Here is a 23559-nt window from a genome sequence, read left to right on the forward strand (position 1 = left end):
CCAGGACTCTTGCTATCATTTTCTGAGTGGAACCCCATCGTGTTGAGCAGTCTGTCACCATGGCATGCTCTGGGAGGTTGCCCATGCAGCAATATACTGTCGGCCCAGATCCGGCCCACATCTGGTGCGTGTGGAATCCATATATATGTTGCTGTCTGGGTGAGCTCTCTTTGTGCTTCCCTCAAATCCACTCTCTTCTTCCACCTATGGGAGAAGTGGCCCACAATCTTCCTGCAGTAGCCCTGTTAATGCATTGTGCATTCTTTCAGAGCATTTACTTTGAATAAGACAACACGTTTACTTACTACAGTGACATTGCAAAACATTTAATGTTCACACTTTGATTAAATTACCAGTTCAACACTAATAGCATAAATTAGTAATACAAAATAACGCAAACACAGTTAATATTCATATCATGTTACCACTCTAAGCCTAATGAATGATAGTGCAGTAGTCGACAAATACTGTAGGTGTGGTAGATGTGTCATTTACACACAACCATCTCTTACAGAATTATGCTTCATGCTAATAATTACCCCTAAATGAAAAAGGCCACTCTTAATATGCTTTTTGGCAAACAGAATTCTACACTGTTTTTAAAATTGTTATTCCTAAATCGACAGTACAACTACCCCCAAACGCCATGGTTAATTGCTGTCCTCTTAAAAGTATAATAGTATAAAATATTTTCTGCAGCCTAATAACAAAAGATGAAATCAGCTTAACTTACCGATGGCCAGATGAAGTCTATGCCCACTGGAACCTAGACCACTGATTCAGCTCCACCGCTTTGACAACATTAGTGCCGTTGTCTTGTGACAGTGACCTGACGCTCCTCACAGAGGCCCATGCAGCCAGTCCCTCTCTCAAGCCCAAGGTTGTGTCCTCTCCCGTGTGGTCATCGGCGAATTAGGATGTTTGCAGGCAGCGGTTTTTCTGTTTTTCCTATTTTCATTTTATTTTTTATTTAGCATGCAAGGGTGACAAGGAGCATGAATTTGTCCAGCCATGACTTCCTGTTCCACAAGAGTATAAATATGAAGAAACACAAAGGCCAAATTCCCTTAATCATTCATCACAATGAGTAAAACCAAAGAATATAGTTCTGATGTGCATCAAAAGATTGTTGTATATCGTCCTAATGCAGGGTGAGGAGGAAAGTTTGAGTGCAAGACTCTCCAAGGATCACAGCTGAAGAATTGCAGAGATTAGTTGAGTCTTGGGGTAAGAAATATATATTAGGCATTATATTAGTATTAGGCAGTGTGCTGCGAATCCTGGTTTCGAGACCAGTCTTGCTTCCTCTCATAACCTTGTCCATCATAAGGCTCACCATATTTCCCCATTGTATTTCATGCAGCTAAATAAGTTACAGTGACTTCTCCAAGCTGGCAGCATTCACCTTCTGCACTTCGAAGGACCCCAGGTGCTCTACCACCACCTTCTTTGCATCTTCATGGTGCTAGCTAACCAACATTTGCCAATAAAAAAAACGTCCTTTTGGAAAAAAGTACACCCCAAGCCATTCACCAACTTGTAGGAGGCTGTGGTGTGTGATAGCTTACTTTGTCCCAAGGCCATCTTATCAAGTGCAAGACTCTGGGCCAATTCAACTATCACTGGAGCGATGGATATGGGAAAGAAATTTTCAGCGATGACACCAAGAACCATAGCTTAAAAGATAAATAATATAGTACATTACACCTAAACACAATTTAATAGACCAATACACTTTCGCACAGTTTAGAAAGGTACATTACAGATTTCCTTAATGTAAATTAACAGGTGTCTATTTCATAAGCCTACACTAACAAACCTAGCCTACCTCTGCATTAGCTATGCGATCTGATGTGCATATTTAAAACTTTATAAAGTAAAATAACCAGCTTCCGGCCAAACAAACATGTGGATTCCACTAACACCAAAAGTGTAACTTGCGCAACTTGTGACGTCGGAAGTAGCGTAGTGTGTCATGGCGTAGCATAAATATCAGCAGTACGTCACATTACTCGCATAAGTTGTGCTTTACACTTAAGTGGAATCCGTATGTTCGTTTGGTCGGAAGCTAGTTATTTTACTTTATTTAAATATGGATATTTTTTCACAACCTTACACAAACGCATCACCTCACTTCAGAAGGCCTTTATTAACCCCCCAGAGCCGTGTGGAGAACTTTTATGATGGATAGATGAACTTTTATGGACTTCGTCAAAACAGAAACGGCCATTCACTGCCATTATAAAGCTTGGAAGAGCCAAGACATTTTTTAATATAACTCCGATTGTATTCGTCTGAAAGAAGAATGTCATATACACCTGACTCGTGAGGGTGAGTAAATCATGGGCTAATTTTCATTTTTGGGTGAACTATCCCTTTAAGACAATATGTTAAATATGTTAATTTATTAATATGTTATATGTAATATGTTTTAATATGTTAAAATCACAGTTCTGTCACTCTGTCACTATCAACTCTATCATTTTTTATTTCAGCATTTCAAGCATTTTTTATTTCAGTTGACGCAACTCTCTCTCTATATGGCTCTGGTTGAAGCTAAACTCTCCAGGAGCGAGTATGGACACCCCTGGTTTTACAATATGAATAAAACAAGTTCATTTAAACACATTATGTTTTGTTAAGAAAACTTAATCAATTTAAGTTCCTGTGCCACAACAGTGCCTCAAAACCAGCAATAGTGCATATTAGTATGCTAAAAACATGTCTTGTTATCATGACAAAGGAACTTAAATGTGCTCAACAAAACAATAAAACCTTCTCCGACCTCCATCTTTTCAAACATGACAAAATTTGTTTCAACATAAAAGAGAAACCGACTAATTGAAACGTGGCCGTTCAGTTTTCATTTTCAATCAGCCAACACTCATTCAGCTATATCAGTCCCTCGCCAGCTCTGGCACAATGGCTGCATCCAAAAGCTTAAAAATGCTGCCTTCGTAAGATGCATTCCAAGGTTTTATTCCTTTATCTGATCGATTTTTGAAGGCAGCATAAATGTATCTTTCACTGCCTTTGATATCCCACAATCCTGTGCTTTCCACCTCATTCACTTCAACAAGTTATTTTGATTAAAGATTACAAGGGCACGGATAAACCATTTATAACAAACTGCAATATTCTATTTAAAAAAAAGACAAGAATTGTCCATTTTGATAACATGGTGACTTGGTAACCAGGCAAGTAGGCAATAACGGCGCTCCAGACTCCTATCCAGTTGGTGGCGGTAATGCACCTATGCTGCTTTGCCAAACGCCATTAAAACTTAGAAGAAGAAGAGGAAGACGACGAAGAAGAAGGTGGAGGAAAAATAGGCTAAAATGTGGTAGAAAAGGGGAAAAAGTCTGATTTCTGGAAGTTAATGAATCATTTTATTAAAAGGAAGCTAAATTTTTAAACAATATTTCCAAGACCCAATAGTAAAGACGCTTCTGGTAAGTGATATGTTTGAGATGCAGGAAGGTCACAAGAACCTCATTTCAGTAACATCAGCTCTTCAGTGAAAATGAAAGTAAACTGCGCTGACACATCATCTGATTATTATAACAAGTGAGATTTGACAGAAATGTGCCTACTTCGCGTATAGGATGCGTCTGTAGTGTGTATCTATGTTCATGTAATACTTGCTCCGGACAGAACGTGCCATTTCAAAACGTGCTGCTTTTTTTTTTTTTTTTTTTTTTTTTTACAGTGAAGCGGTAATTAAGCGCAAAAGCGTGCTAAGGTGTGAACACTTTATTGAATGTTTTGAGCACGGAGATGAGATTTTTGTCTCTGCCATTACATCACACAGGGCCTGTCCTAATAATAACCACACTTGCTGTCTTTGCACTTGGCCTCTTACGTAAATGATGTGTTTCCTGTATTTGGCCCAAGTGTTTGAGTGGGCGTGAAGCCCCCCAAGTGGGTGTATAACTTTTTTATAACATTTCCCGATGAGACAACACTACATCTTAGTGTTGTAAAGATGCAAGTAGCGTTTTTACAGTGCTTTATTTACACATTTCGATTTTCTATACTTTGCACTTTAAAATGTTTTGTTTAGAAGTCAATTAATTGAGGTGTTTCTAATTGAGTTATAAAAAGCCGTTCTGCAACAATGCAATGTGCAAACACACTGTGCTTTACAGCCAAATTATATGTAATATCTATTTTATTTAACTTACACTAAAAAGTCTTGACATCTCAAAATTTCAGGCCACACGAGTTCCTTAAAGCGATGCATGATGGGATATTTTTTGCCTTTTGAGTATTGGGACAGGCCCATATTTTCATCTGAACAGCTTAATATATTGTAGATGTTTTTTTGTTTTTTTTGATGAAAGTTCATAAGTAAAAAGTAAAATAAATCTGTTTTTTAGAACCCCCCTAGATTTTTAATTATACTATTTGTATTGTTTTTCTTTTGCAGGTAAATGTGAGAAGATGGTATTAAAAGAGATTCCAACAGACAATATTACTCGCCCTTTGGGCCGGAATGAGGTCATAGGTTTACTCTTCCGCCTCACAATATTTGGTGCTGTCACTTATTTTACAATAAAGTGGATGGTTGATGCTATTGATCCAACAAGAAAACAGAAAGTTGAGGCACAAAAGCAGGTATGCAGTTTTAATGTCAGGGAAATATAAATTTGTGTGATTTCCAGACATAGAAAAGCAATGTAGCTGTTTACATGCGGGTCCAAGTTTTAAGTATAACTTAAGTGCAGGTTTATAACTTTTGACAATCCTTAGCATCACCGAAGGCTAGAGTTTAATAATGTGAAGTTTTGTTGCCCCCTCACAGGCAGAGAAACTCATGCGGCAGATTGGAGTGCAGAATGTGAAGCTTTCTGAATATGAGATGAGTATTGCAGCTCATCTTGTGGATCCGTTGACTATGCAGGTGAGGAATGATGTCACCATCTGACTTAATTTACCAGTAGTTACTTGTCTCTAAAACAGTCTACTTTCGTTTTGTTAAGAGAATGCAAGTTACGCAAGTCATTGTAACACATGTTACATTGTTACACAAATCATGTGTGTCCACAGATTACATGGCATGACATTGCAGGTCTGGATGAAGTCATAACTGAACTGAAAGACACTGTTATACTTCCGATCCAGAAGAGACATCTGTTTGAAGGATCCAGACTTCTTCAACCTCCCAGAGGCAGGCACTAGGATGAAAATGTTTCTATAAAGTGTTTCTAAGCTCAACTCCACACTTTATTCTGAGGTGGTTTGCCTGTCATCTTCTCAGGTGTGTTGCTGTATGGGCCTCCAGGCTGTGGGAAAACTCTTATAGCCAAAGCTACCGCCAAAGAGGCTGGATTCCGCTTCATCAACCTGCAGCCTTCCACTCTCACTGACAAATGGTACGGAGAGTCCCAGAAACTAGCCGCAGCCGTGTTTTCTCTGGCCATCAAGCTACAGCCCTCTGTTATCTTCATCGATGAGATTGGTAAATGCTTATGTTGATTTTTATGCTTTATCCACTCCTAATATTGACATCCCAGTAGTTATCAATTTAAGCTATGCTTTTAAAGCTAGATCTCTAGCTTAATGGCACATTTATGAATCACTAGAAGTCTACTTTTGAACCTAACTTGGTTCCTGTTGCTCCTTTACAATCACATAATATGTCAATAAGTGGAAGATTCTGTATACTTGTCATTTTTAAAATGAACTTATATTGTCTTAATGTCTTAGATTCCTTCTTGAGGAATCGCTCAAGTTCAGATCATGAGGCCACTGCCATGATGAAGGCTCAGTTCATGAGCTTATGGGACGGGCTGGAAACTGACTACAACTGCCAGGTACCATTCCGCATCTTTGTGAGGTTTACTTGTTTGATCAGTGACTCAAGATCCAAGTCAGGTTCCTTTTCTAACTGATGTGTTGTGATTGTGTTTCACTAAGGTCATAATAATGGGAGCCACCAATCGGCCACAAGATCTTGATTCTGCTATACTCCGAAGGATGCCTACCAGATTCCACATCAATCAGCCTGTAAGTTCACTGATTTTAGCTCAAAATATGTTTTATGGTTTAAATTAAATGTTCATTAAACTCTGACTGTAGTGATTCTTATAAATGATCATTTGTCATTTGTATGTATTTAGAATATAAAGCAGAGGAAAGACATATTGAAACTGATCCTGGAGAATGAAAATGTAAGTATTTATTAATTGGACTGTTGTTGCTATTGAAAGTTGTAAATGCTGAAAGAACATTTTCCCATTTTCTGAAGGTGGAGTCTGCCGTGGACTTTGGTGAAATTGCAAAAAAGACTGACGGCTTCTCAGGAAGTGACCTCAGAGAGATGTGCCGAGATGCTGCTCTGCTTTGTGTGCGGGACTTTGTGCACCAAGAAAGGTAAACACTTCAAGAGCTTCAGGCCTTGTCCACATTAATACATTTTCATTTGAAAACGCTTTTTTTTTCTCTCTGTTTTGGCCATCCGTCCACACTGAGACGGCGTTTTTTTCAACAAAAACTAGGCTTTTTCAAAATGCTCGCCCAAGTGGATAAATTTGAAGTGTTGTAGAGTGGAATGGGATAACGAAAGTATTTGAAAACAATGGCATATATTTACTCATGTGATGCATATTGTACCCATAGATATCTATGGGTGTGCCTGCTTATTCACTTTCATAGTGTTGCTAAAGAATATAAATGTTCCTTTTGTATAATTACATTCCTGCAAAGATGACAAAAAATTTACTCGCAATTGCTTTCCTGCGGCAAAACATGAACAATTGCGTTTTAGACCAAACATGGAATGGTGATTTTGAGTGTGACCTGGATGCTTAATCAGTGAGTGGTGGTGGGATATTTGCTAATTAAATAATTGAGCCAGAAGATTAGCACAAGAACTTTACTATGTCAGCTCTCTCTGTATCATCTTGTGAGCTTTTATTACGTTTTACCCATGCGCCGTAAGGTGATTCAAGTGCTTTCAGACGTTTCAGTGTGGATGAGCAACTTTTGGAAAACGCTAGTGTGGACGGAGAGCGTTTCATTTCATTTTGAAATGAAAACACAGTTTTCAAACGTATCCGGATTAATGTAGACGGACGCTACATGTACAATGTACCTCAGACTCCAAAATTGCACAGAACACAACAGGCTCTTTTTTTTTTTTTTATCTGTATCTTAAGTTTGAGGCTTGTCACCTTTACATAATGTCTCGTCAATAGTTTACATTTGAAACTGTATGAAAATCAAGCATCTTGTAAGTTCAGACACGCCACGTCAGCCAAGCTCGCATCAGCTGATAGCCAGCTGTTCCTGACGTGTACCACTCCAGTTTCGACTTCTATCACAGCGGCCCATTTAAATTCCCATTCCTTCAGCATTTCCTCCATAGCATCGCTGCTCACAATCAAACTCCCTCCTCCAACCCCAACTCCACCCAACCGAACCTGTAATCAATCTGACTGTCATTTTGTTTTTCCGTACAGTTCACTACATTGCAAGCATTTTCTATCATGTATTTGTATTTCCACAACTCATGTAATTGAGAATTGTAATCATGTATGCATACACTGGTTCTGCTCTGTACCCCAGCGGGGTTTGACTTGCTGCTGTCCCCGCTCTGTCCAGGCGTAGCTGCATGGACAGGCGTGGGAGTTTTGCCCAGAAAAGAACCATACCGCCAACATTAACTGTGTGCTATACTTGTAATAAATTATATTTACTTGGCGAAGTGGTCCTGACTGAACTTGCATTTGCGGTGCTCTTATACATTTTTTTCCATCCCATGACAGTCCAGTGGAAGACTTCATCCGGCCAATCAGGCAGGAAGACATGCAGAGGGCAATCGAGAAGATGAAGAAGTCCAAATCTGCAGGAGTGCAAGAGGCGTTTATGCACGTAGCACTGGACTGAATGTGATGCTGCTGTTTTAAAAGAACATGAAACTAAATTTGGTCTGTTTTTCTTTTTTATTTGTGGCATATGTCATGTTTTGTAAAAGGGGGAACTCAGGATTTATAAATGGTGGAATGGAGGATTTTTTCTCTAATCACCTTTTTTTTTGCACTGTAATTTCCATTTTCTGTTTTTGCCATTCAATCAATGAGCCTTATTCACACACACAAAAAGAAAAGAAAAAAAAGTTGTAATGGTCACAGTTGAGTCAATGGGACAGTTTATGAAAGATTGAACGTTTTACATAAAACTCATTCTGCTTGTGTTCCAAGAATGAGGTCCATTGTGTTTGTCTTTATAGGTTTGGCTTGGGTGGTGTTTGATTTTTATGAAGATGGGCAACATTGTAGTTACTTTTTCCAGTTATGCATAAGGCATCTAATTTCCCCTGCAAGAATAGTGTTTTACATCAACGGTATGTAACAATTTAGCTGATCTGTAAGAACAAAGTGTTTAGTAACAATTTTAACAACTCTCATCTGTTTGTTTTTCCCCAGTGATTGAATGATTTAAATTATAAACGCATAAGACTTGTTGGCCTTTTACATTGAATAAAATGTTTAAGTGTTAAATTTAGCCCAGATTAAAGAGAGTGGGATGGCCTGGCTGTTGTATAAATATTTATTTGTGAAACATTAAATATACTTGCACAAAATATTTAGGGCAAGTGACAAGCCACTGCTGTTGTTATTTCTGGGGTTTGAATGGGCGATGGAGAATTTAATAAGTGGAGAGAAACTGTTTTCTTTATGGATATGGATTGATGCACCATTTTAGAATGCTGGCAATACAAGGAACAATCGTATACAAGTATTTTTCAGTTATTAGGTTTCCTAATCCACAATAGTCCATTGCTCTATTCAATTTAAATCCGTTTAGAAGTCAGAATATATGTAAAATGTTTTGTTTACACTGTACAAGAATTGGATGACCATCGTATTCTTTTAATTACGTTTATTGGAATTACTGCCCGATGCACATTGTATCAAATATTGTAAGAAATGACAAAGTGTAAATCTCACAAGTCCATACATTTCCTGTAAGACAATAAATATGTTTAGGTTGGACCAATAAGAAAATGGCAAGACAATAAATATGCTCTTGTTCCTTCACATTGGATTCCTCAAGAGTTTTATGTTTATGCATTCAGCACAAATCTTTCACATTCATACATCACTCTTTACAGTAACTCGTTCATTTGGGAATATAACAGTAATGCCACTTTTACATTAAGGCACAAGGAAGTACAAAGAGATGGACGTGCAAGACAATACTGTGGTTATACTCTACTGCCAGTACTGAATGTTTTTAAATTCTTACAAAGAATGTTATAGAATTAAAATAAAACCTGTGTATACAATGAGAACAAGACGTTCTCCACTGGTAAAAATACTGCCAAGACAGGCACTTATCCGAATAAAATTCCAGTTGAGGTAGGCAAAATATTGGTCCTATTACTGTCCGGCATACTTTGATCAGACTATGTATATAACACATTTGAAACAGCAGTAGCTGTGTAGTTTGATCCATCTATGCTTTTATACTGGGCGATCTCAGGAACAAAATATACTGTATTTTAAAGAAATTTGCAGGGGATAAATATAGATAACATTTATCTAAAAATGTGGTACATATGAGTCTAATAAACGTATTTATTTAAAAAAAGAAAAAAATCTCACTACAATGTAGGATTGTAGTATATAATGCACCTTTCTATAAACTGGACTGTATGTCTTGTGTTCACTGGTCCTTCTGCAGAGAACTATAGTATTCAACTAGGACTTTCCACGCTTTGGGGGCCATGAAACCATCAGGGGGGTTCTCTCCGCTGCGGGCAAGGCTCCTCATTTTGGTTCCTGAGATGAACTCAAATTCACCGTGTCTGAAAAACAGAAAAGCTGTTGACTTGAGCTGCAGCCTATATAAAAATGTCTATAAATATCAATACTGTAATGATTTTAATATTCTGATGAACAATAATGCATAAATAAAGTTCAAAATGAATGAAACAGAGCAGTCAAGCGACATGACAGAGGAATATTATTAGAGGTCACTTTAAATAAACACAAAGCTAAATGCGACAGTCTTTATAATGGGTCTATGTGATGATTGGGTAACATTTTATTTTACAGTGTCTTTGCTACATGTTACATGTACTTGCTATTATAGTATATTATGTTATACATTCAGAGTATATTATGCATACATACATACATGTAACTAACCCTAATCCTAACCCTATAGTAAGTTAATGTTCTTAATTAAAATTACTCAGTGCTTAAATGTATAATTACAATGTGTAACCAAATATTATTGTAGGTTAAATTAAAGTTGTTATAAGATTGATCATGTTCTATAATTATTGTAAAAAAACGACAAACAGAACAGACAGAATTAAAAAATAATTTTCAAAATGATGGCTTTCAATACCAATATATTTAAAGTTAAAAAGCTGTGCATTAAACATTTAAAATATACTTCATCTTGATTCTACATCAATTCGGAGGTTCGATGAATAAATATATTTATTATGGCAAATTTAAACTATTCACAGCCATAATATATAATATAATAAAATATAATGAAATATGTACGCACCTTTCCTTGTCATAGAAGTCCATGGCCTTCTTGACTCTGTTGTATGCAGCAACTCTGAAGGGAATAATCTCAAGAGAGGTGAGGCCTGGTGCCATGGTCAGCACTTTTCCACCATGTGTGGGCTCATACAGGTCCTTCTTTGTCTCCGGGTGGGGCATACCTGCTGGATCTCGCCCTACAATGTAAAAGTTGGCCCCCGCGATCATCCTGGCCCGACAATGCCACTGTACCTATAAGAACGTTCAGAATTTTTGCCCTGTTCAGAATTGACTTGACTCACAATTTCAATTATTTGTATTAAAAAAGGTCTTATTAAACAGCCTCTTATTTGTTTCAGTGTAACATGTTCAGCTAGAGTCTGACCTCTGTAGGCCCAGCATACATCATGGGTGAGGGGAAAATGGCCACAATTGTGTTTTCTGGATCCAGGACTCCTTCCTCTAGCACAGCAGCATGCTGTCTCATGCGCCAGTCCAGCGGTACGTCGTCATCTTTTGTCCAGCCACCCAGAGGGTGCAGAAGCAGCACGGGCTTCTTGTAGCCTCGTTCGAGCAGACGGCGCTTAGTGTCCTGCATCAGGAGCGCATGGCCGTTGTGCACAGGATTACGCAGCTGGAATGCAAAAATGGCATCTGTGGGGAAAAGACACAATTGCAGAGGGTTTTGTCGCACTAGCAAATAATTATGGGAAGGATCCATGTTTCGCATTTACCTGCTCTCATTTCTTTAAATTTCTGTCTTAGTTCCCGTGGAGTGAGACGGTACTGGTCAAGACCGTCATTCCACCTAAGTCTCTCAAACACCTCCAGGTCTCCACCAGCCAGCCAATCACCACTCTCCATTATCATCTGTGCAAAGCATAAATGGTGTCATTTGATTGGCTGACTGTATTAGGAAGTATAATATACAACTGTTTTAAAAGCAATGTCACGGAGATGTGTCCTCTCACCTTAATGTGCGGATGTTGCGGGCATGTTGTCCCCCACTGCCTTGCGCATCTCTCTTCCTTACGATGCTCATAAAACTCAGGGTTGCGCATGATTGCCACTTTTTGACCTTTGAACTCCAGGGCAAAAGCAGTGTAACCGTCCAGCCTCTCCTTGTCGTCCTTGGATACGGGCAGCACAATGGGAACAGACAAGTTGATGATCCCACCTAAACATAAAAGATTATTAATATTACTATTTTTATTTTTAACAATAATATTATTATTATTTAATGTTATGTTGGATATTATTACATTCACTAAATATGCAATCTGAATAACTAGGTAAATGTAAATTATTAACTATTACTAATTAGATGTAGATTATTATTAAATTAATATTCAATATTAAATAAACCACCGTTCAAAAGTTTGAAAGAAGCCTCATGGTCACTGAGGTTGTATTTATTTAAACAAAAATACAGTAAAAACAGTAATACTGTGAAGTATTACAGTTTTTCTGAATTGCTAAAACACTATACCATTCTCTGAACCAAATTCTCAATAGCCTAAACAAATTTGTCACTAAAAAACATTTTTCACTGTGATGCATTTATGTCTCAAAACGTTAAACACAGGCAATTATACTATAATTATAAATATATTGTATAATTATTTTGTATATATAAATACACACACATGCATGTATATATTTAAGAAAATGTGTTATTTATATATAAATCATGTATATATATATATATATATATATATATATATATATATATATATATATATATATATATATACATACACAGTATACAGTATACATCCAAATATTTCTTAAATATATACATGTATATGTGTGTATTTATATAAACAAAATAATTATACACAGTACACACACATTATGTAAACACAAACTTTTAAATTGGATGGGATTAATTGCGATCAATCGTTGCACAGCCCTAATTTATTTAAAAAATAAATATTTTGTAATATTATAAATGTCTTAAAAATAAGTGTATGTAAGTAAGTATGTGTGTGTGTGTGTTTGTGTGTATTATATAAATTTACATATTCACACACACACTTGTAAATATATAAATGTAATATGTCAATTTAAAAGTTTTCTTTGAAATACAGTAGATACACTATAAAACTATATCTTTTTGAGGGTGATGATCAGTTTGAAAATGTCTTTACCATCAAGCAAAGTTCCAAAGTGCAAGACTTGCAGGAATTCTCTCTCCCTCATGAATCCCCTCAGTGGAGTCGCCCACCCCTCAGCCAGAACCTGCACCCACTGCAAATCCAGCTACAAGACCAACGAGAAACACACAAACAGCAATTTCATTTTATCTCATGACAAGAATGACAGTTTGCCACAAAATAACAACTATGAATTACGACAGTTCATATTTTTCTACAGTAGTTATTTCAGTAGCTCTTGCAGAACATAAATTATGAAGTAGATTTGGGTTTCCAAACACCAAGTTGCAGTGAAAAGCTCTCAGTTAAACTGTGAGGAAATGCCTGTGGTGTAACAAGAAGGGCAGTTGATTTCCACAGCAGTAGTAGTAGTAGCAGTGTGTGTTCATGAAGGGTTGCATTACCTCCGTGATGGTTACAGTGGGGAGTATATTGGCATCACTCAGCACCAGGTCCAGCTTGTTTTCAGGAACAAAGAGCTCATTCACTTCCTCTGTCACACCCGTGGGCACAATATCCTGTGAGAACAAATCCTCTGGTCAGTGGCGTTTTAACGTCTGTCAAGAGAATACTGACAGTCTGTCAGCTGGCACAAAGAAAGGGACAACTGACAAAACACATTTGGCCCTATTTTAACGATCTGAAAAGCAAGTATCAAACGCAAAACGCAAGTAACTTTGAGGGCGTATCTCGGGCGCTGTTGCTATTATACCGGCGGGATAAATGCCTCTTGCGCCTGACGCAAATCTAAAATGGGTTGGTCTGAAGTAGCTTCATTACTCATAGGTGTGGTTTTGGCGTAACGTGTAAACCAAATAAACCAATCAAAGCGTAATCTCACATTCCTTTTAAAAGCAGGCACGCTTGTTCCATGGCGGATTGCTACTATAACGGCGGATTTGCCAGGCGCACGCCAGGAGCGGTTCACAGCCGAGGAGACCGACGTTCTCGTCAGGGCCGTAAAAAACAGAGAAGTGACATTGTATGGGGATGGGAGAAACCCACCCAAATTAGCTTCGGTTTAACAGGCGTATAATAATTTGGGTGTAAATGTGTAAGCTAGATGTATGCCTATTTTTTCACATCTTCATGAGCACCACAACGATTTCCCCTTGTGTGGTAATATTTTTCCTTGTAATTATGTATGGTTTGCAAAAATGGGAACTGCTGCCTTTATCTGTGTAGATTGTGTAGATTGCAACTACACGTTGTGCACACACTACATTATGGCCAAGCATGCGCCCTTAAAATAGCATCTGAATAACGTGCCACTGACTTTAGACTAGGTTTTTCCTGGTCTGTGGTGGAATTGTTTTCCGAAACTGCAAAATGGCACCAGGGAATGTTTGCGCCGGAACACGCCTTCTCTTTTCGCTGAACCGCCCGCGGGAGCACAAGTTCATTCCCTAATTTACCGACGTGCGTCTGTGGAGGGAAAAGTCTGCTGTGCGTCGGGTACAATTGCGCTGGGTGCAAGATAGGGCCCATTATCTATTTAATGACCAGAAATGAAAGACTGACCCACCTGTTCCTTCAAGAGATCCACTAGCTGATGAATGCAGTCATTGACAGTGAGCTCTCCAGTCTTCAACACTAGCTCAGGGGCTTCAGGTTTTTCATAGTCAGAGTCTATTCCTGTAAAACCTACGTGAAGCAAAATGTAGTTGAACATGTTTCTAGATTATTGGCAAATGATTGCTCCGAATTAATAAAGGGATAGTTCACCCAAAAAGAAAATTCTGTCATCATTTACTCACCCTCAAGTAGTTCCAAACCTGTATGAATTTCATTCTTCTGCTGAACACAAAAGAAGATATGTTGAAGAATATGGGCAACCAAACATTTGATGGGCCCCATTGACTTCCATAGTATAGAAAAATATATATTCTGGAAGTCAATGAGACCCATCAACTGTTCAGTTACAGACGTTCTTCTTTTGTGTTCAGCAGAAGAAAAAAATTCCTACAGGTTTGTAAATGATGATAGAATTTTCATTTTTGGGTGAACTATCTCTTTCAGTCCAAAAATTGTTTTTTACTGTGTGATGTTTTCAATGTTAAAATATTCTCTTCTATCCAAGATAAATATGACGAGACAGCTATAAACCATGCATTTATAGATTTATTTTTCCTGAATAATCTTCAAAATACCTTTAATCTCTCCAGCACGGGCCTTTTTATAAAGTCCTTTGACATCTCTGCTCTCACACACCTCCAGTGAGGCATTTATAAACACCTCAAAGAATGGCAGACCTGCATTTTCATGAATCTTCCTGGCATCGTTTCGATCCTGTTGTGAGCACACGTAAAATCATTCTCTTAATGCATCCTGTTGCAGAAATTATTAAACAATTTCATAAAATTTGGGAACCTCTGATATCACCAAACCTTTGTAAATGGAGAAATGAAACTAGTGATGCAAACCAGTCCGGCATCCGCAAACAGTTTGGCGACCTCAGCAATACGTCGAATGTTCTCTTCTCTGTCTGTGGCTGTGAAGCCCAAGTTCTTATTCAAGCCATGTCGAATGTTGTCACCGTCGAGCGAATAGCAAGGAATGGCATGGGAAACTAGATATTCCTCCAAAGCAAATCCAATTGTAGTCTTTCCAGCACCAGACAACCCTGTAGCGACAAAATTTTAAATATTTTATGTGAATAGTGACTGAGATCATTCAACCTAACATCTCTGTTCCATAGAAGAAAGGAAGTCATACAGATCTGAACATGAGGGGGAGTTAATGATGAATTAAAATTTTTGAGTTAACTATTCTTTTAATTTGATCCATCTAATTTTCTCCTGGAAGTCTCACAGGAGAAATTCCCACCTGTCAGCCAAACAGTACATCCACGAAATCCAGCTCTGGTCCCAACCACTTGGCCACGCTTGCTTCTACTCACATGGTGAGCCTGATAAACAACATTGGTTGCTCTCTGCATGTCCTAAAGTGGATATACACGATATACATGATGTGAAAAGTAAGACTGAGAACAATTTGCAAATCTGAGCCTAAAGCACCATTTCCATCTTTACTGATAACGACAGTGTGTTTCTATAGGGACAATGGGTCAGATAAAGTGTTTGTAGGGATAGTAAACCCAAAATACAAATTCTGTCATCATTTACTCACTTTCATGCCATTACAAACCTAAAAGAAAATATTTTGAGAAATGGATCAATGTTTGTCGTCCATACAATAGAAGTCAATGGTCACCAAAACTGTTTGGTTACCAATATTCTTCAAAATATTTTCTTATATGTTCCACAGCAGAAAGACATACAGGTTTGGAACAACATGAGTGCAAGTAAATGATGAAATTATGTTTATTTTTGAACAAGCGGTCCCTTTAATTTTAACTTCTATTATTGCATTTTAACTTCAAACTTCAGGACTGAGGAGGGGAGTGGCTTCGGAAAGAGAAATGAAGAAACAAAAAGGGCCATTCATGCAGGACCATGGAGATGTGGCCAGTTGGATCAGAGCCATCTCTCTCTCTCTCTCTCTCTCTCTACCCAGGCTCTTTGGATACACAGGAAATCCCAGCTTGATGCAAGTAACCCTAGGGTTTGTTAATTCCCATTGGTACACAGTGTCCCTTTGACTGAGGATATGCAAAATCTGGCTTCATAGGACCTGTTACAAATAACATTAATCTTCCATGGGATTTGTGTGGTTATAGCCTATTGCAGAACCAGAAAACACTTCACGTAAAACAAAGAAAGACATTCTAGTATAAAAGACGTGACCCCTAACAAAAAAACACTAAACATATCAGCCTCAGCCATTCAAATGAGTTTAAGCCCAATGTCAAATCAAGATAAGTTGATGAAAAGAATAAACCTGAATCATAACATCCTGCCACATCACCAAATATTTTCAATATCCTTCCGAAAGCAAACACTCGTGTTATTTTAAGTGACTGTCACTACATATTTATCCAAGTTCCCGAAGTTACACGGACCAGTCGAGCAACTCTTAATTTTTGTGAATGTAGCCTTAAGCCTTTCAAAATAAACTTCTTCTTTTTTTTTAACCAATACTAGTAATACAAAATACTTCTGATACGTTTTTAAAGTCTGTTGAAATTTCGTAGTTCGTATCGAAGCAACTTTTAAAAGTTTAGCGAGAAAGAAACAAAAGAAAGAAAAAGGCTGAACTTCAGCAAACGTACCGTTCTCTGTTTTTTCAACCCAGACATGATGTCACAACGCGAACACGCTGGTCAGAGCGTTCTATATAATGTGACCCTTTAGGCAGTTTAGGGACTAACACAGAATAAAAGAAAGTGAAGTTAGTGGAAGTCAGGATAAACTGGACACGTAGCACTCAGCGTTCTTCCTGAAATCCTCCCACTCATCAGCGTGCGCTGCTCACGTCACCATCACGACTACACACACTGACTGCATTGATTCTCAGTTAGCCTACTACTCAACATCTCTCTCACAGCACACAAAGAGTAATACAACACAGATACATTAAGATATAAACATTATTGAATTATTACTGCTCTGATCTAGGGTTGACAACTTCCATCTCAATCTCAGCCAACCCACATGGACCCTCTAAAAAGAAAAGCTTTAATAACAATAACAAACATTATAAAAACAAAATAAAATAAAACATTGCACCACATTAACCACATATAATGAATAATTTTTTAAAAGAAATGTCGGTAACACTTGGTCGGTACAATATGGTTTCATTAGTTAACAATACATTAGTTAACTACTTTAGTTAACACGAATTAAGAATGAAGACATACAGCATTCATGAAGCTAAATTAATGTTAATTTCAACATTTACTAATACATTATTAAAAACAAAAGTTGTGCTTGTTATTAGTAAGGCTAATGCACTGTGAATGAACATGAACAAACAATGAATGACTGTATTTCTATTAATAACATTGTTAATTCATGTTAGGTAATACATTAACTAATGTTAACTAATGAAAAAAACTTTTCTCTAGAAAAAAACTCATTTATTTTTGAGAAAAAACCCTTTCAGTGTGTTTACAAAGTTTGAGTTGACTAGTGCAAATGCTATTTTGCATTATTTTTTATAATACCATTTAATTAATTACAAATTAAATTATCAGCATAATAATTTGAGTGAAATTCAGAATGTCTCAGTATTTGGGTTGTCCTTTTTTGTTGTTTTACTGAGAACAGCACTGGAGCAGCAGGAACTCCACAGGTTTATGTGGTGATAATCATGTTAAACCTTTCTCTCTCACTTTTTTAAATGTATTTTTACTTTTAGTTTTTTGTTTAAAAAAAAAAATGGAACCTAGGATCAGGTAATCCATCTTACTTTTGTGCTGGTTTTGACTGAATTGGATCACTCTGACTCAGATAAAAACTAGATCACCAAATCCGTATTACCGGACTACATCTTACTATGAAGAACTACCGGTAGAATAGCCAGTGCTTGGGACCGAAACCAGCATCATAAAAAGATTACAAACATCCCCGTCCATTTAAAAAAAAAAAATGTTTTAAACAGTCAGATCCCTCATCTGTCCCACAACAAATAAATAATAGAAAACAAACATGCATTTGATGATTGTCTTCATAATTAACATATGATAATTATTGACAGTTCAAATAAATATATTGCTTTTGTTTGACATTGAGCTGTTTGAGGGTTTATTTTATGAGGACATGTTTTACTTCAATGTATTGAAAGGCTTTATGGATATACAGTATAGGAATCTGAGGATCTGTTTCAGTAGCAAACTGTGTGTAGCTTCAAGAGAGCAACCATACAAAATAAAGAAAAACAACACAATTGTTTTGTTTCATTTCATGTTATCATTTATAACATAATGTTATAAATTAATTATTTACAATTAACGTAAAATAATGATTAAAATTATTAATCATTTATGTAGTTTATCATTTGATTACTTATTACTTTTTTTATTTAATAATTTATTAATTTCTGTTATTTTTATTGTATTTAGATGATTGTGGGGTTTCGTGGAATGTTTGTCTTGATGAATAAGAGACTAGAGGGAATATCACAATTTCAAGGTTGTATGGGATGTTGTGGAGCAGTTTGGTTGTTGTATTTTTGCTGGTCAGACATTGTAATGGTAACACAAATCATGTGCAAAACATAAATGTTTTTTAAAAAGTTTTATTTCTTTTGCTCCTGAAATCCACCCTTCTGCTGGTCCCAGTTGTTCAAAAGTAATCTGATCAGATTTCGTTTATCGGATTGGATCAAATCTTGAAAATGAGCTCAAAGGATTCTGAAATCAGATTAGATCACAAAATCCAATCTTGTTTTTTTTTTTTTTTGGGATCAAACAATCAGTATACGTTGTTCAAAACCTTTTATAAGATTGGATAAACTTTTATTTTATTTTTTCATTTATATCTTTTATTTTACCCTTGATTAATGTAACTGTTACAGTAATGAAGTAGAAGTAGACATTAGGACACCTATTAAGCCTTTCAGTACTTTAAATTAAAAGAGATTTTGGCACCATAAAATAATCCACAAAACAGCTGTCAATATCAAACAAAAATAGTATGATTTAAAGTGTTTTTTTAATCACTTTATATAAACTACATTGGCACAATGATCAGAGTTGAACCAGTCAAAAGTAGTTTCTATTAACTGCATCCCTTATTCCATGTATATTTGTTTGTTTTTGTTGCTCATTGCAAGCTTTTAAAAACCGCGACAAACATAAAATGGATTACCTGAACCTGGATAGCAATAAATGAGATAATTCTGATACAGATTAAACTTTCTGAACAATTGGACCCTGGAATCAGGATAATCCTGATAAATAGTTGTTAACAACACATATTGAAGGTTTGATCCAGATCAAAACCAAGACTGGATTATGTGATGGAATCCAATTTCAGAATCCCTTTTTTTTTTTTTGGCAACCCATTTTCAAGATTTGTTCTAACCTGATAGCCGGAATGACTTTTATAAAAACCTAACTGTTTTATCAAAATAAAATAAATTACAAAATTACAAATTATTTGGCACTGCATTTCTTTAGTACTTTGGCAAATAAAAGAAGAAAGAACACAGAAATCATTCTTAAAGCACAAATGTACACCCCTTGGTAATTTGGTAGCATGTAAAATAAATAAAACAATATTTGGATTTCCAACCACAGTATGAGAATAATAATAGAATCAAAAGTGAAGATACAGTCATTGCAAGTGCACAGTAATTGATCCCTGTAATCCACTATTTAATAACCTGACTCACAATTCAGTGTTCCTGAGGTTTGATTGAGGCACATCACATTCCTTATTAAAATCACAGCCATGAAGGAGCTTTGAGTAATGCTTTCTCACGGTTTCATACAGTGGAGCCGAATGATTCATGCTGGGAAAAGTCATGGGCTTCTCATTGAGAAACAACTGTACTCTAAATCCATCACTACATTCATACAGGACAAAGATTAAGTTCGCAGCATAAGGTACAATCTGACCGGAGCGGAACATGCGATTGTGCTGCGAAGAAAAATTCTCTGCAGTTAGAGGGTTTTCATCCTTGAAAAAGGCCAACAGAGACAGCAGAGGCAGCAGGGTCTCACCATGACCAACCTGGATGGTGGCAGTCTTTTTTACCTCTCCAAATCTGTCAGATTACAGGAGACACAAGTGAACACAAACATCTTTAGCATGTTTTATGGAGTATTGTAAGTGGACAAATACACCAAAGCTGACTGAGAATGGGTCCACATCTTAATTTCCTTACCTGTAGTCATTAGCGGCCTTATCAAGACGCTTGAAAATATCATGAAAGAGAGGGCAGCTGGATTTACGGTTGATGTCATGTCCGTATCCCCTCTTCCAGTACTGTTTCAGGTCACTTTTATACTCCAGGACCTAACAAGAGGCCAAAAACATGTTACTGAAAAAGAGAAACATGCGTTTGGTCGCCAAGGTAAATCAGGTTATGAAACAGTGAATCAGGGCACTTATTACCGTACATAATTACTAGACATTATACAAACACCCCAGCTGACATGGAATTACACTTTGAATCCTAATAACATCCATTAAATCCACTGAAAAAGGAAGTTTTCAATTTCCAACCAACATACGTACTTGAGCGTCAGACTCATCCAGCAGATCGCACCATGGAGAGTTCTCCGACTTGATGGCAAACTCATAGGAGCACAAAAAGAAAACTGCCTCTGCCATATCTTGGAAGAAAATTTCAATCAATATCAGGAAGGATCTTTGTTATTGACTATTTTAGTCTACAGATTAACATTAAACAACTTCAGTGAACAGTAAGATAAAACTGTACACCGTAATTTTAAAAGCTAAATTACCTGGGGTGATTTGATTGTATGGAATCTGAAGGCGGTTGGATATTTTCTTCCGGACCGCATCAATTTCTGCCGAAGATTTAAAGCGCTCTACCTCCTTCAAAGCTGTTTTATTGTTCTCAACACCTTCAACAAATCTCTCACAATGATCAAAGAATCTCATGAGTGAATCATCCACATAGTGTTTGTAATCCATATCTATAAAACAAGAAGTATGGTTAGTTGAATAACAGTTGAATGACCAAGGACCACTACTTCAGCAATAAAGCTTGCAGGATCATCAACCACAGCTGGTGGAGAGTTGTTTACAAAGTATATGCACAGATAACAACCGACACTTTATGGCAGATGTGCTGAGGATGTGTTTCAGTGTCTTTAAATGCCAGCTGTTTGGCCTAAAGGTGCTGTAGTTAAAGGGTTAGTTCACCCCAAAATGAAAATTCTGTCATTAATTACTCAGCCTCATGTTGTTCCAAACCCATAAGACCTTCGTTCATCTTCGGAACAGAAGCGAAGATATTTTTGATATAATCCGAGAGCTTTCTGACCCCTCCATAGACAGCAAAGCAGCGACCACTTTCAAGGCCCAGAAAGGTAGTAAAGACATCGTTAAAATAGTCCATGTGACTCCAGTGGTTCAACCTTAATGTTATGAAGCGACGAGAATACTTTTGGTGCGCAAAAAAAACATAAAAATAACGACTTTACTGAAGAATTTCTTCTCTTTTGTGTCAGTCTCCTACGCTGTTGCCGTCGTAAACACACTGCAGCGCTTCCGGGTTCTACGTCAGAATGGCGGCTCAGTATTGACCGGCTCCTGCTTCAGCATCACACGCATGTGTCGTGGTGCTCACGTGAACAGGAATTAATACAAAATATCTTCATTTGTTTTCCGAAAATGAACAAAGGTCTTAAGGGTTTGGAACGACATGAGGGTGAGTAATTAATTACAGAATTTTCATTTTTGGGTGAACTAACCCTTTAAATGAGAATGGAGATACCTGTGTTTGTTTCCTATCAAGATGGAGCTCAAAGAAATTTGATCCCAATGAATCTGAAAAAATCTAAATCAAAAAATCTTATTTAAATCTGGAAATAAACAATGTAGGGTTTTAAAAATGTAAAACAATTAAACGCCATGTAAATTTAAAATGTCCCCAATGCAAATGTTTGTTATAATCTGAGCTTCAGCTTTGAAATCACATGTGTGGTATATCATGGGGTATATATCTGGCAAACTTGGGATGCTGGGGGTTCATGAAACACAGTCTATGTATATAAGAGAAATTAAAAGCATAGTTCTTCTGTCATCATTTACTCACCCTTGTGTCATTCCAAACCTGTATGATTTTCTTTCTTCTGTGGGACATAAAAGAAGCCATTTATTATGTCTCAGTGTTTTTTCTGTCCATAGCCTACAATTGAAGTCAATGGTCACCAAAACGGTTTAGTTACTAACGTTTTAAAAATCTTGTGTGTTCCACAGAAGAAAGACAGGCATACAGGTTTGGAATGACATGAGGGTGATAAAGAGATTTTTTATTTCTGAATGAACTTTTCATGAACAATGTTTAAGAAGCCAACAAAACAGCTAACGTTAGTAAAGAAAGGACATTAAGCCTACCCTGAACATCCCAGAGTCTGTGAAGACCCTCTTGGAAAGCTTTAACACTATCAATACAGCGGTGCTTGGAGCTGGTGATGAACTCAATGCGGTTTGCGCGGAGGAGATCCTCCGAAATCAAGGTGGGGAATGACTGTGCCAGTCTCATCGCCAAATGCCTGTGGTCATCTCGCCCTTTATCCACCAGTCTGCCGTCCATATCTTCAGTGTACCACATCTTCCATGTTTTAATGTTATTAAGCCAAGACGCTGAACCCGAAGCGTCAGACACGACCAGATCAAACAGTCGCGCAATCTTTTTCACATTTTTTGTGGTTGGATAGCGTGTCCCGTGACGTATCACCGACACCATATGAACGGCACGGCAATCTGGAGAGGGGGGAACCAGCAGCGATCTGTTTACAAATAAAATGTCATCTAATAGATGTGGATTCACTTCCTCGTACCTGCCTTTTGTCCCAAAGTAATGCGCTATCGCCGGTATCGTTGGCCTGGCGAGTTTAGATAATGACAAACCAACCATAACGCTCAAAGAAGTGATGAGAAAGTTTATGAGGAAAGAAGTTATTTTCATTTCTGGATGTGTGATAACTATTCCACCGAAAATACCCGTAGCCTGCAGCTCACCTATGCATTGCAATGAGTAAAATCACCATACGCCCTGCCGACTATGATGACGCGCACTACATGTGAAGCCAGCCTCAAAAACAAGATACAAAACCTTCCGGGTCAAAACACAGCAGATCTAGGTAAATAATACACAACTGATAATATGAGGAAGGCACGTAATAATTGTTTAATTTCAAAATGAGTACAATGCAACATTTGGGAACTATTATATGTTTTAAAAGATTTCATTTAAAAAAGTGTCTTGTGTACACTAGATGGCGGTGTTGTGCATGGTGCATCACTTTAATGTAGTTTAACTGATGCAACCACAAATATATTTTTACCTAA

The 23559-nt window shown here is 37.2% G+C and overlaps 3 protein-coding genes across 5 annotated transcripts; 1 reads left to right on the plus strand and 2 right to left on the minus strand.

Moving 5' to 3' along the window:
- The first annotated feature begins 3270 nt into the window (after positions 1 to 3270).
- LOC309485797 (outer mitochondrial transmembrane helix translocase) lies at positions 3271 to 9044 on the plus strand. 2 transcript variants are annotated; one of them, XM_082152847.1, is made up of 10 exons: positions 3271 to 3452; positions 4430 to 4617; positions 4805 to 4903; positions 5050 to 5170; positions 5261 to 5461; positions 5710 to 5816; positions 5920 to 6009; positions 6123 to 6173; positions 6251 to 6375; positions 7770 to 9044. In XM_082152847.1, exons 2-10 carry the CDS (start codon positions 4444 to 4446, stop codon positions 7888 to 7890), a joined length of 1089 nt encoding a protein of 362 aa, XP_082008973.1. In that variant the 5' UTR covers positions 3271 to 3452; positions 4430 to 4443; the 3' UTR covers positions 7891 to 9044. The 2 variants fall into 2 exon arrangements, with proteins under 2 accessions (XP_082008973.1, XP_082008974.1); XM_082152848.1 differs by lacking the exon at positions 3271 to 3452 and adding an exon at positions 3548 to 3567.
- On the minus strand, positions 8872 to 17014 carry papss2b (3'-phosphoadenosine 5'-phosphosulfate synthase 2b). Of its 2 annotated transcripts, XM_082152750.1 has the most exons (13): positions 16836 to 17014; positions 15794 to 15811; positions 15491 to 15605; positions 15052 to 15287; positions 14815 to 14953; positions 14190 to 14308; positions 13069 to 13182; positions 12659 to 12770; positions 11480 to 11685; positions 11243 to 11378; positions 10894 to 11162; positions 10531 to 10760; positions 8872 to 9814 (listed from the first exon to the last, which is right to left on the minus strand). In XM_082152750.1, the coding sequence occupies exons 1-13, from the start codon at positions 16860 to 16862 to the stop codon at positions 9673 to 9675; spliced, it is 1863 nt and encodes a 620-aa protein (XP_082008876.1). In that variant the 5' UTR covers positions 16863 to 17014; the 3' UTR covers positions 8872 to 9672. The 2 variants fall into 2 exon arrangements, with proteins under 2 accessions (XP_082008876.1, XP_082008877.1); XM_082152751.1 differs by lacking the exon at positions 15794 to 15811.
- Positions 17015 to 18789: 1775 nt separating this feature from the next.
- minpp1b (multiple inositol-polyphosphate phosphatase 1b) lies at positions 18790 to 23286 on the minus strand. Its single transcript, XM_082152814.1, has 5 exons — positions 22603 to 23286; positions 20982 to 21176; positions 20752 to 20849; positions 20399 to 20529; positions 18790 to 20278 (listed from the first exon to the last, which is right to left on the minus strand). The coding sequence occupies exons 1-5, from the start codon at positions 23174 to 23176 to the stop codon at positions 19900 to 19902; spliced, it is 1377 nt and encodes a 458-aa protein (XP_082008940.1). The 5' UTR covers positions 23177 to 23286; the 3' UTR covers positions 18790 to 19899.
- Positions 23287 to 23559: the final 273 nt, after the last annotated feature.

The sequence above is a fragment of the Leuciscus leuciscus genome (assembly GCF_965113295.1).
Source record: "Leuciscus leuciscus genome assembly, chromosome: 21".
NCBI classification, from domain to species: Eukaryota; Metazoa; Chordata; class Actinopteri; order Cypriniformes; family Leuciscidae; genus Leuciscus; species Leuciscus leuciscus.

Excerpts from the sequence above, each read along its gene's own strand:
- papss2b (XM_082152750.1), bottom strand. The coding sequence starts at position 16,862 with ATGTCTGGGTTGAAAAAACAGAGAACG. Across the intron at positions 11,686-12,658 it reads CTTTGGAACTTTGCTTGATG|GTGGGATCATCAACTTGTCT; the intron begins GTAAAGACATTT and ends TTTTATGTTTAG. Across the intron at positions 9,815-10,530 it reads GACTTCTATGACAAGGAAAG|ACACGGTGAATTTGAGTTCA; the intron begins GTGCGTACATAT and ends TCTGTTTTTCAG.
- LOC309485797 (XM_082152847.1), top strand. The coding sequence starts at position 4,444 with ATGGTATTAAAAGAGATTCCAACAGACAATATTACTCGCCCTTTGGGC. Across the intron at positions 5,171-5,260 it reads ACTTCTTCAACCTCCCAGAG|GTGTGTTGCTGTATGGGCCT; the intron begins GCAGGCACTAGG and ends TCATCTTCTCAG. Across the intron at positions 6,376-7,769 it reads GACTTTGTGCACCAAGAAAG|TCCAGTGGAAGACTTCATCC; the intron begins GTAAACACTTCA and ends ATCCCATGACAG.
- minpp1b (XM_082152814.1), bottom strand. The coding sequence starts at position 23,176 with ATGAAAATAACTTCTTTCCTCATAAACTTTCTCATCACTTCTTTGAGC. Across the intron at positions 21,177-22,602 it reads CAGACTCTGGGATGTTCAGG|ATATGGATTACAAACACTAT; the intron begins GTAGGCTTAATG and ends CTTGTTTTATAG. Across the intron at positions 20,279-20,398 it reads AAGGCCGCTAATGACTACAG|ATTTGGAGAGGTAAAAAAGA; the intron begins GTAAGGAAATTA and ends GTAATCTGACAG.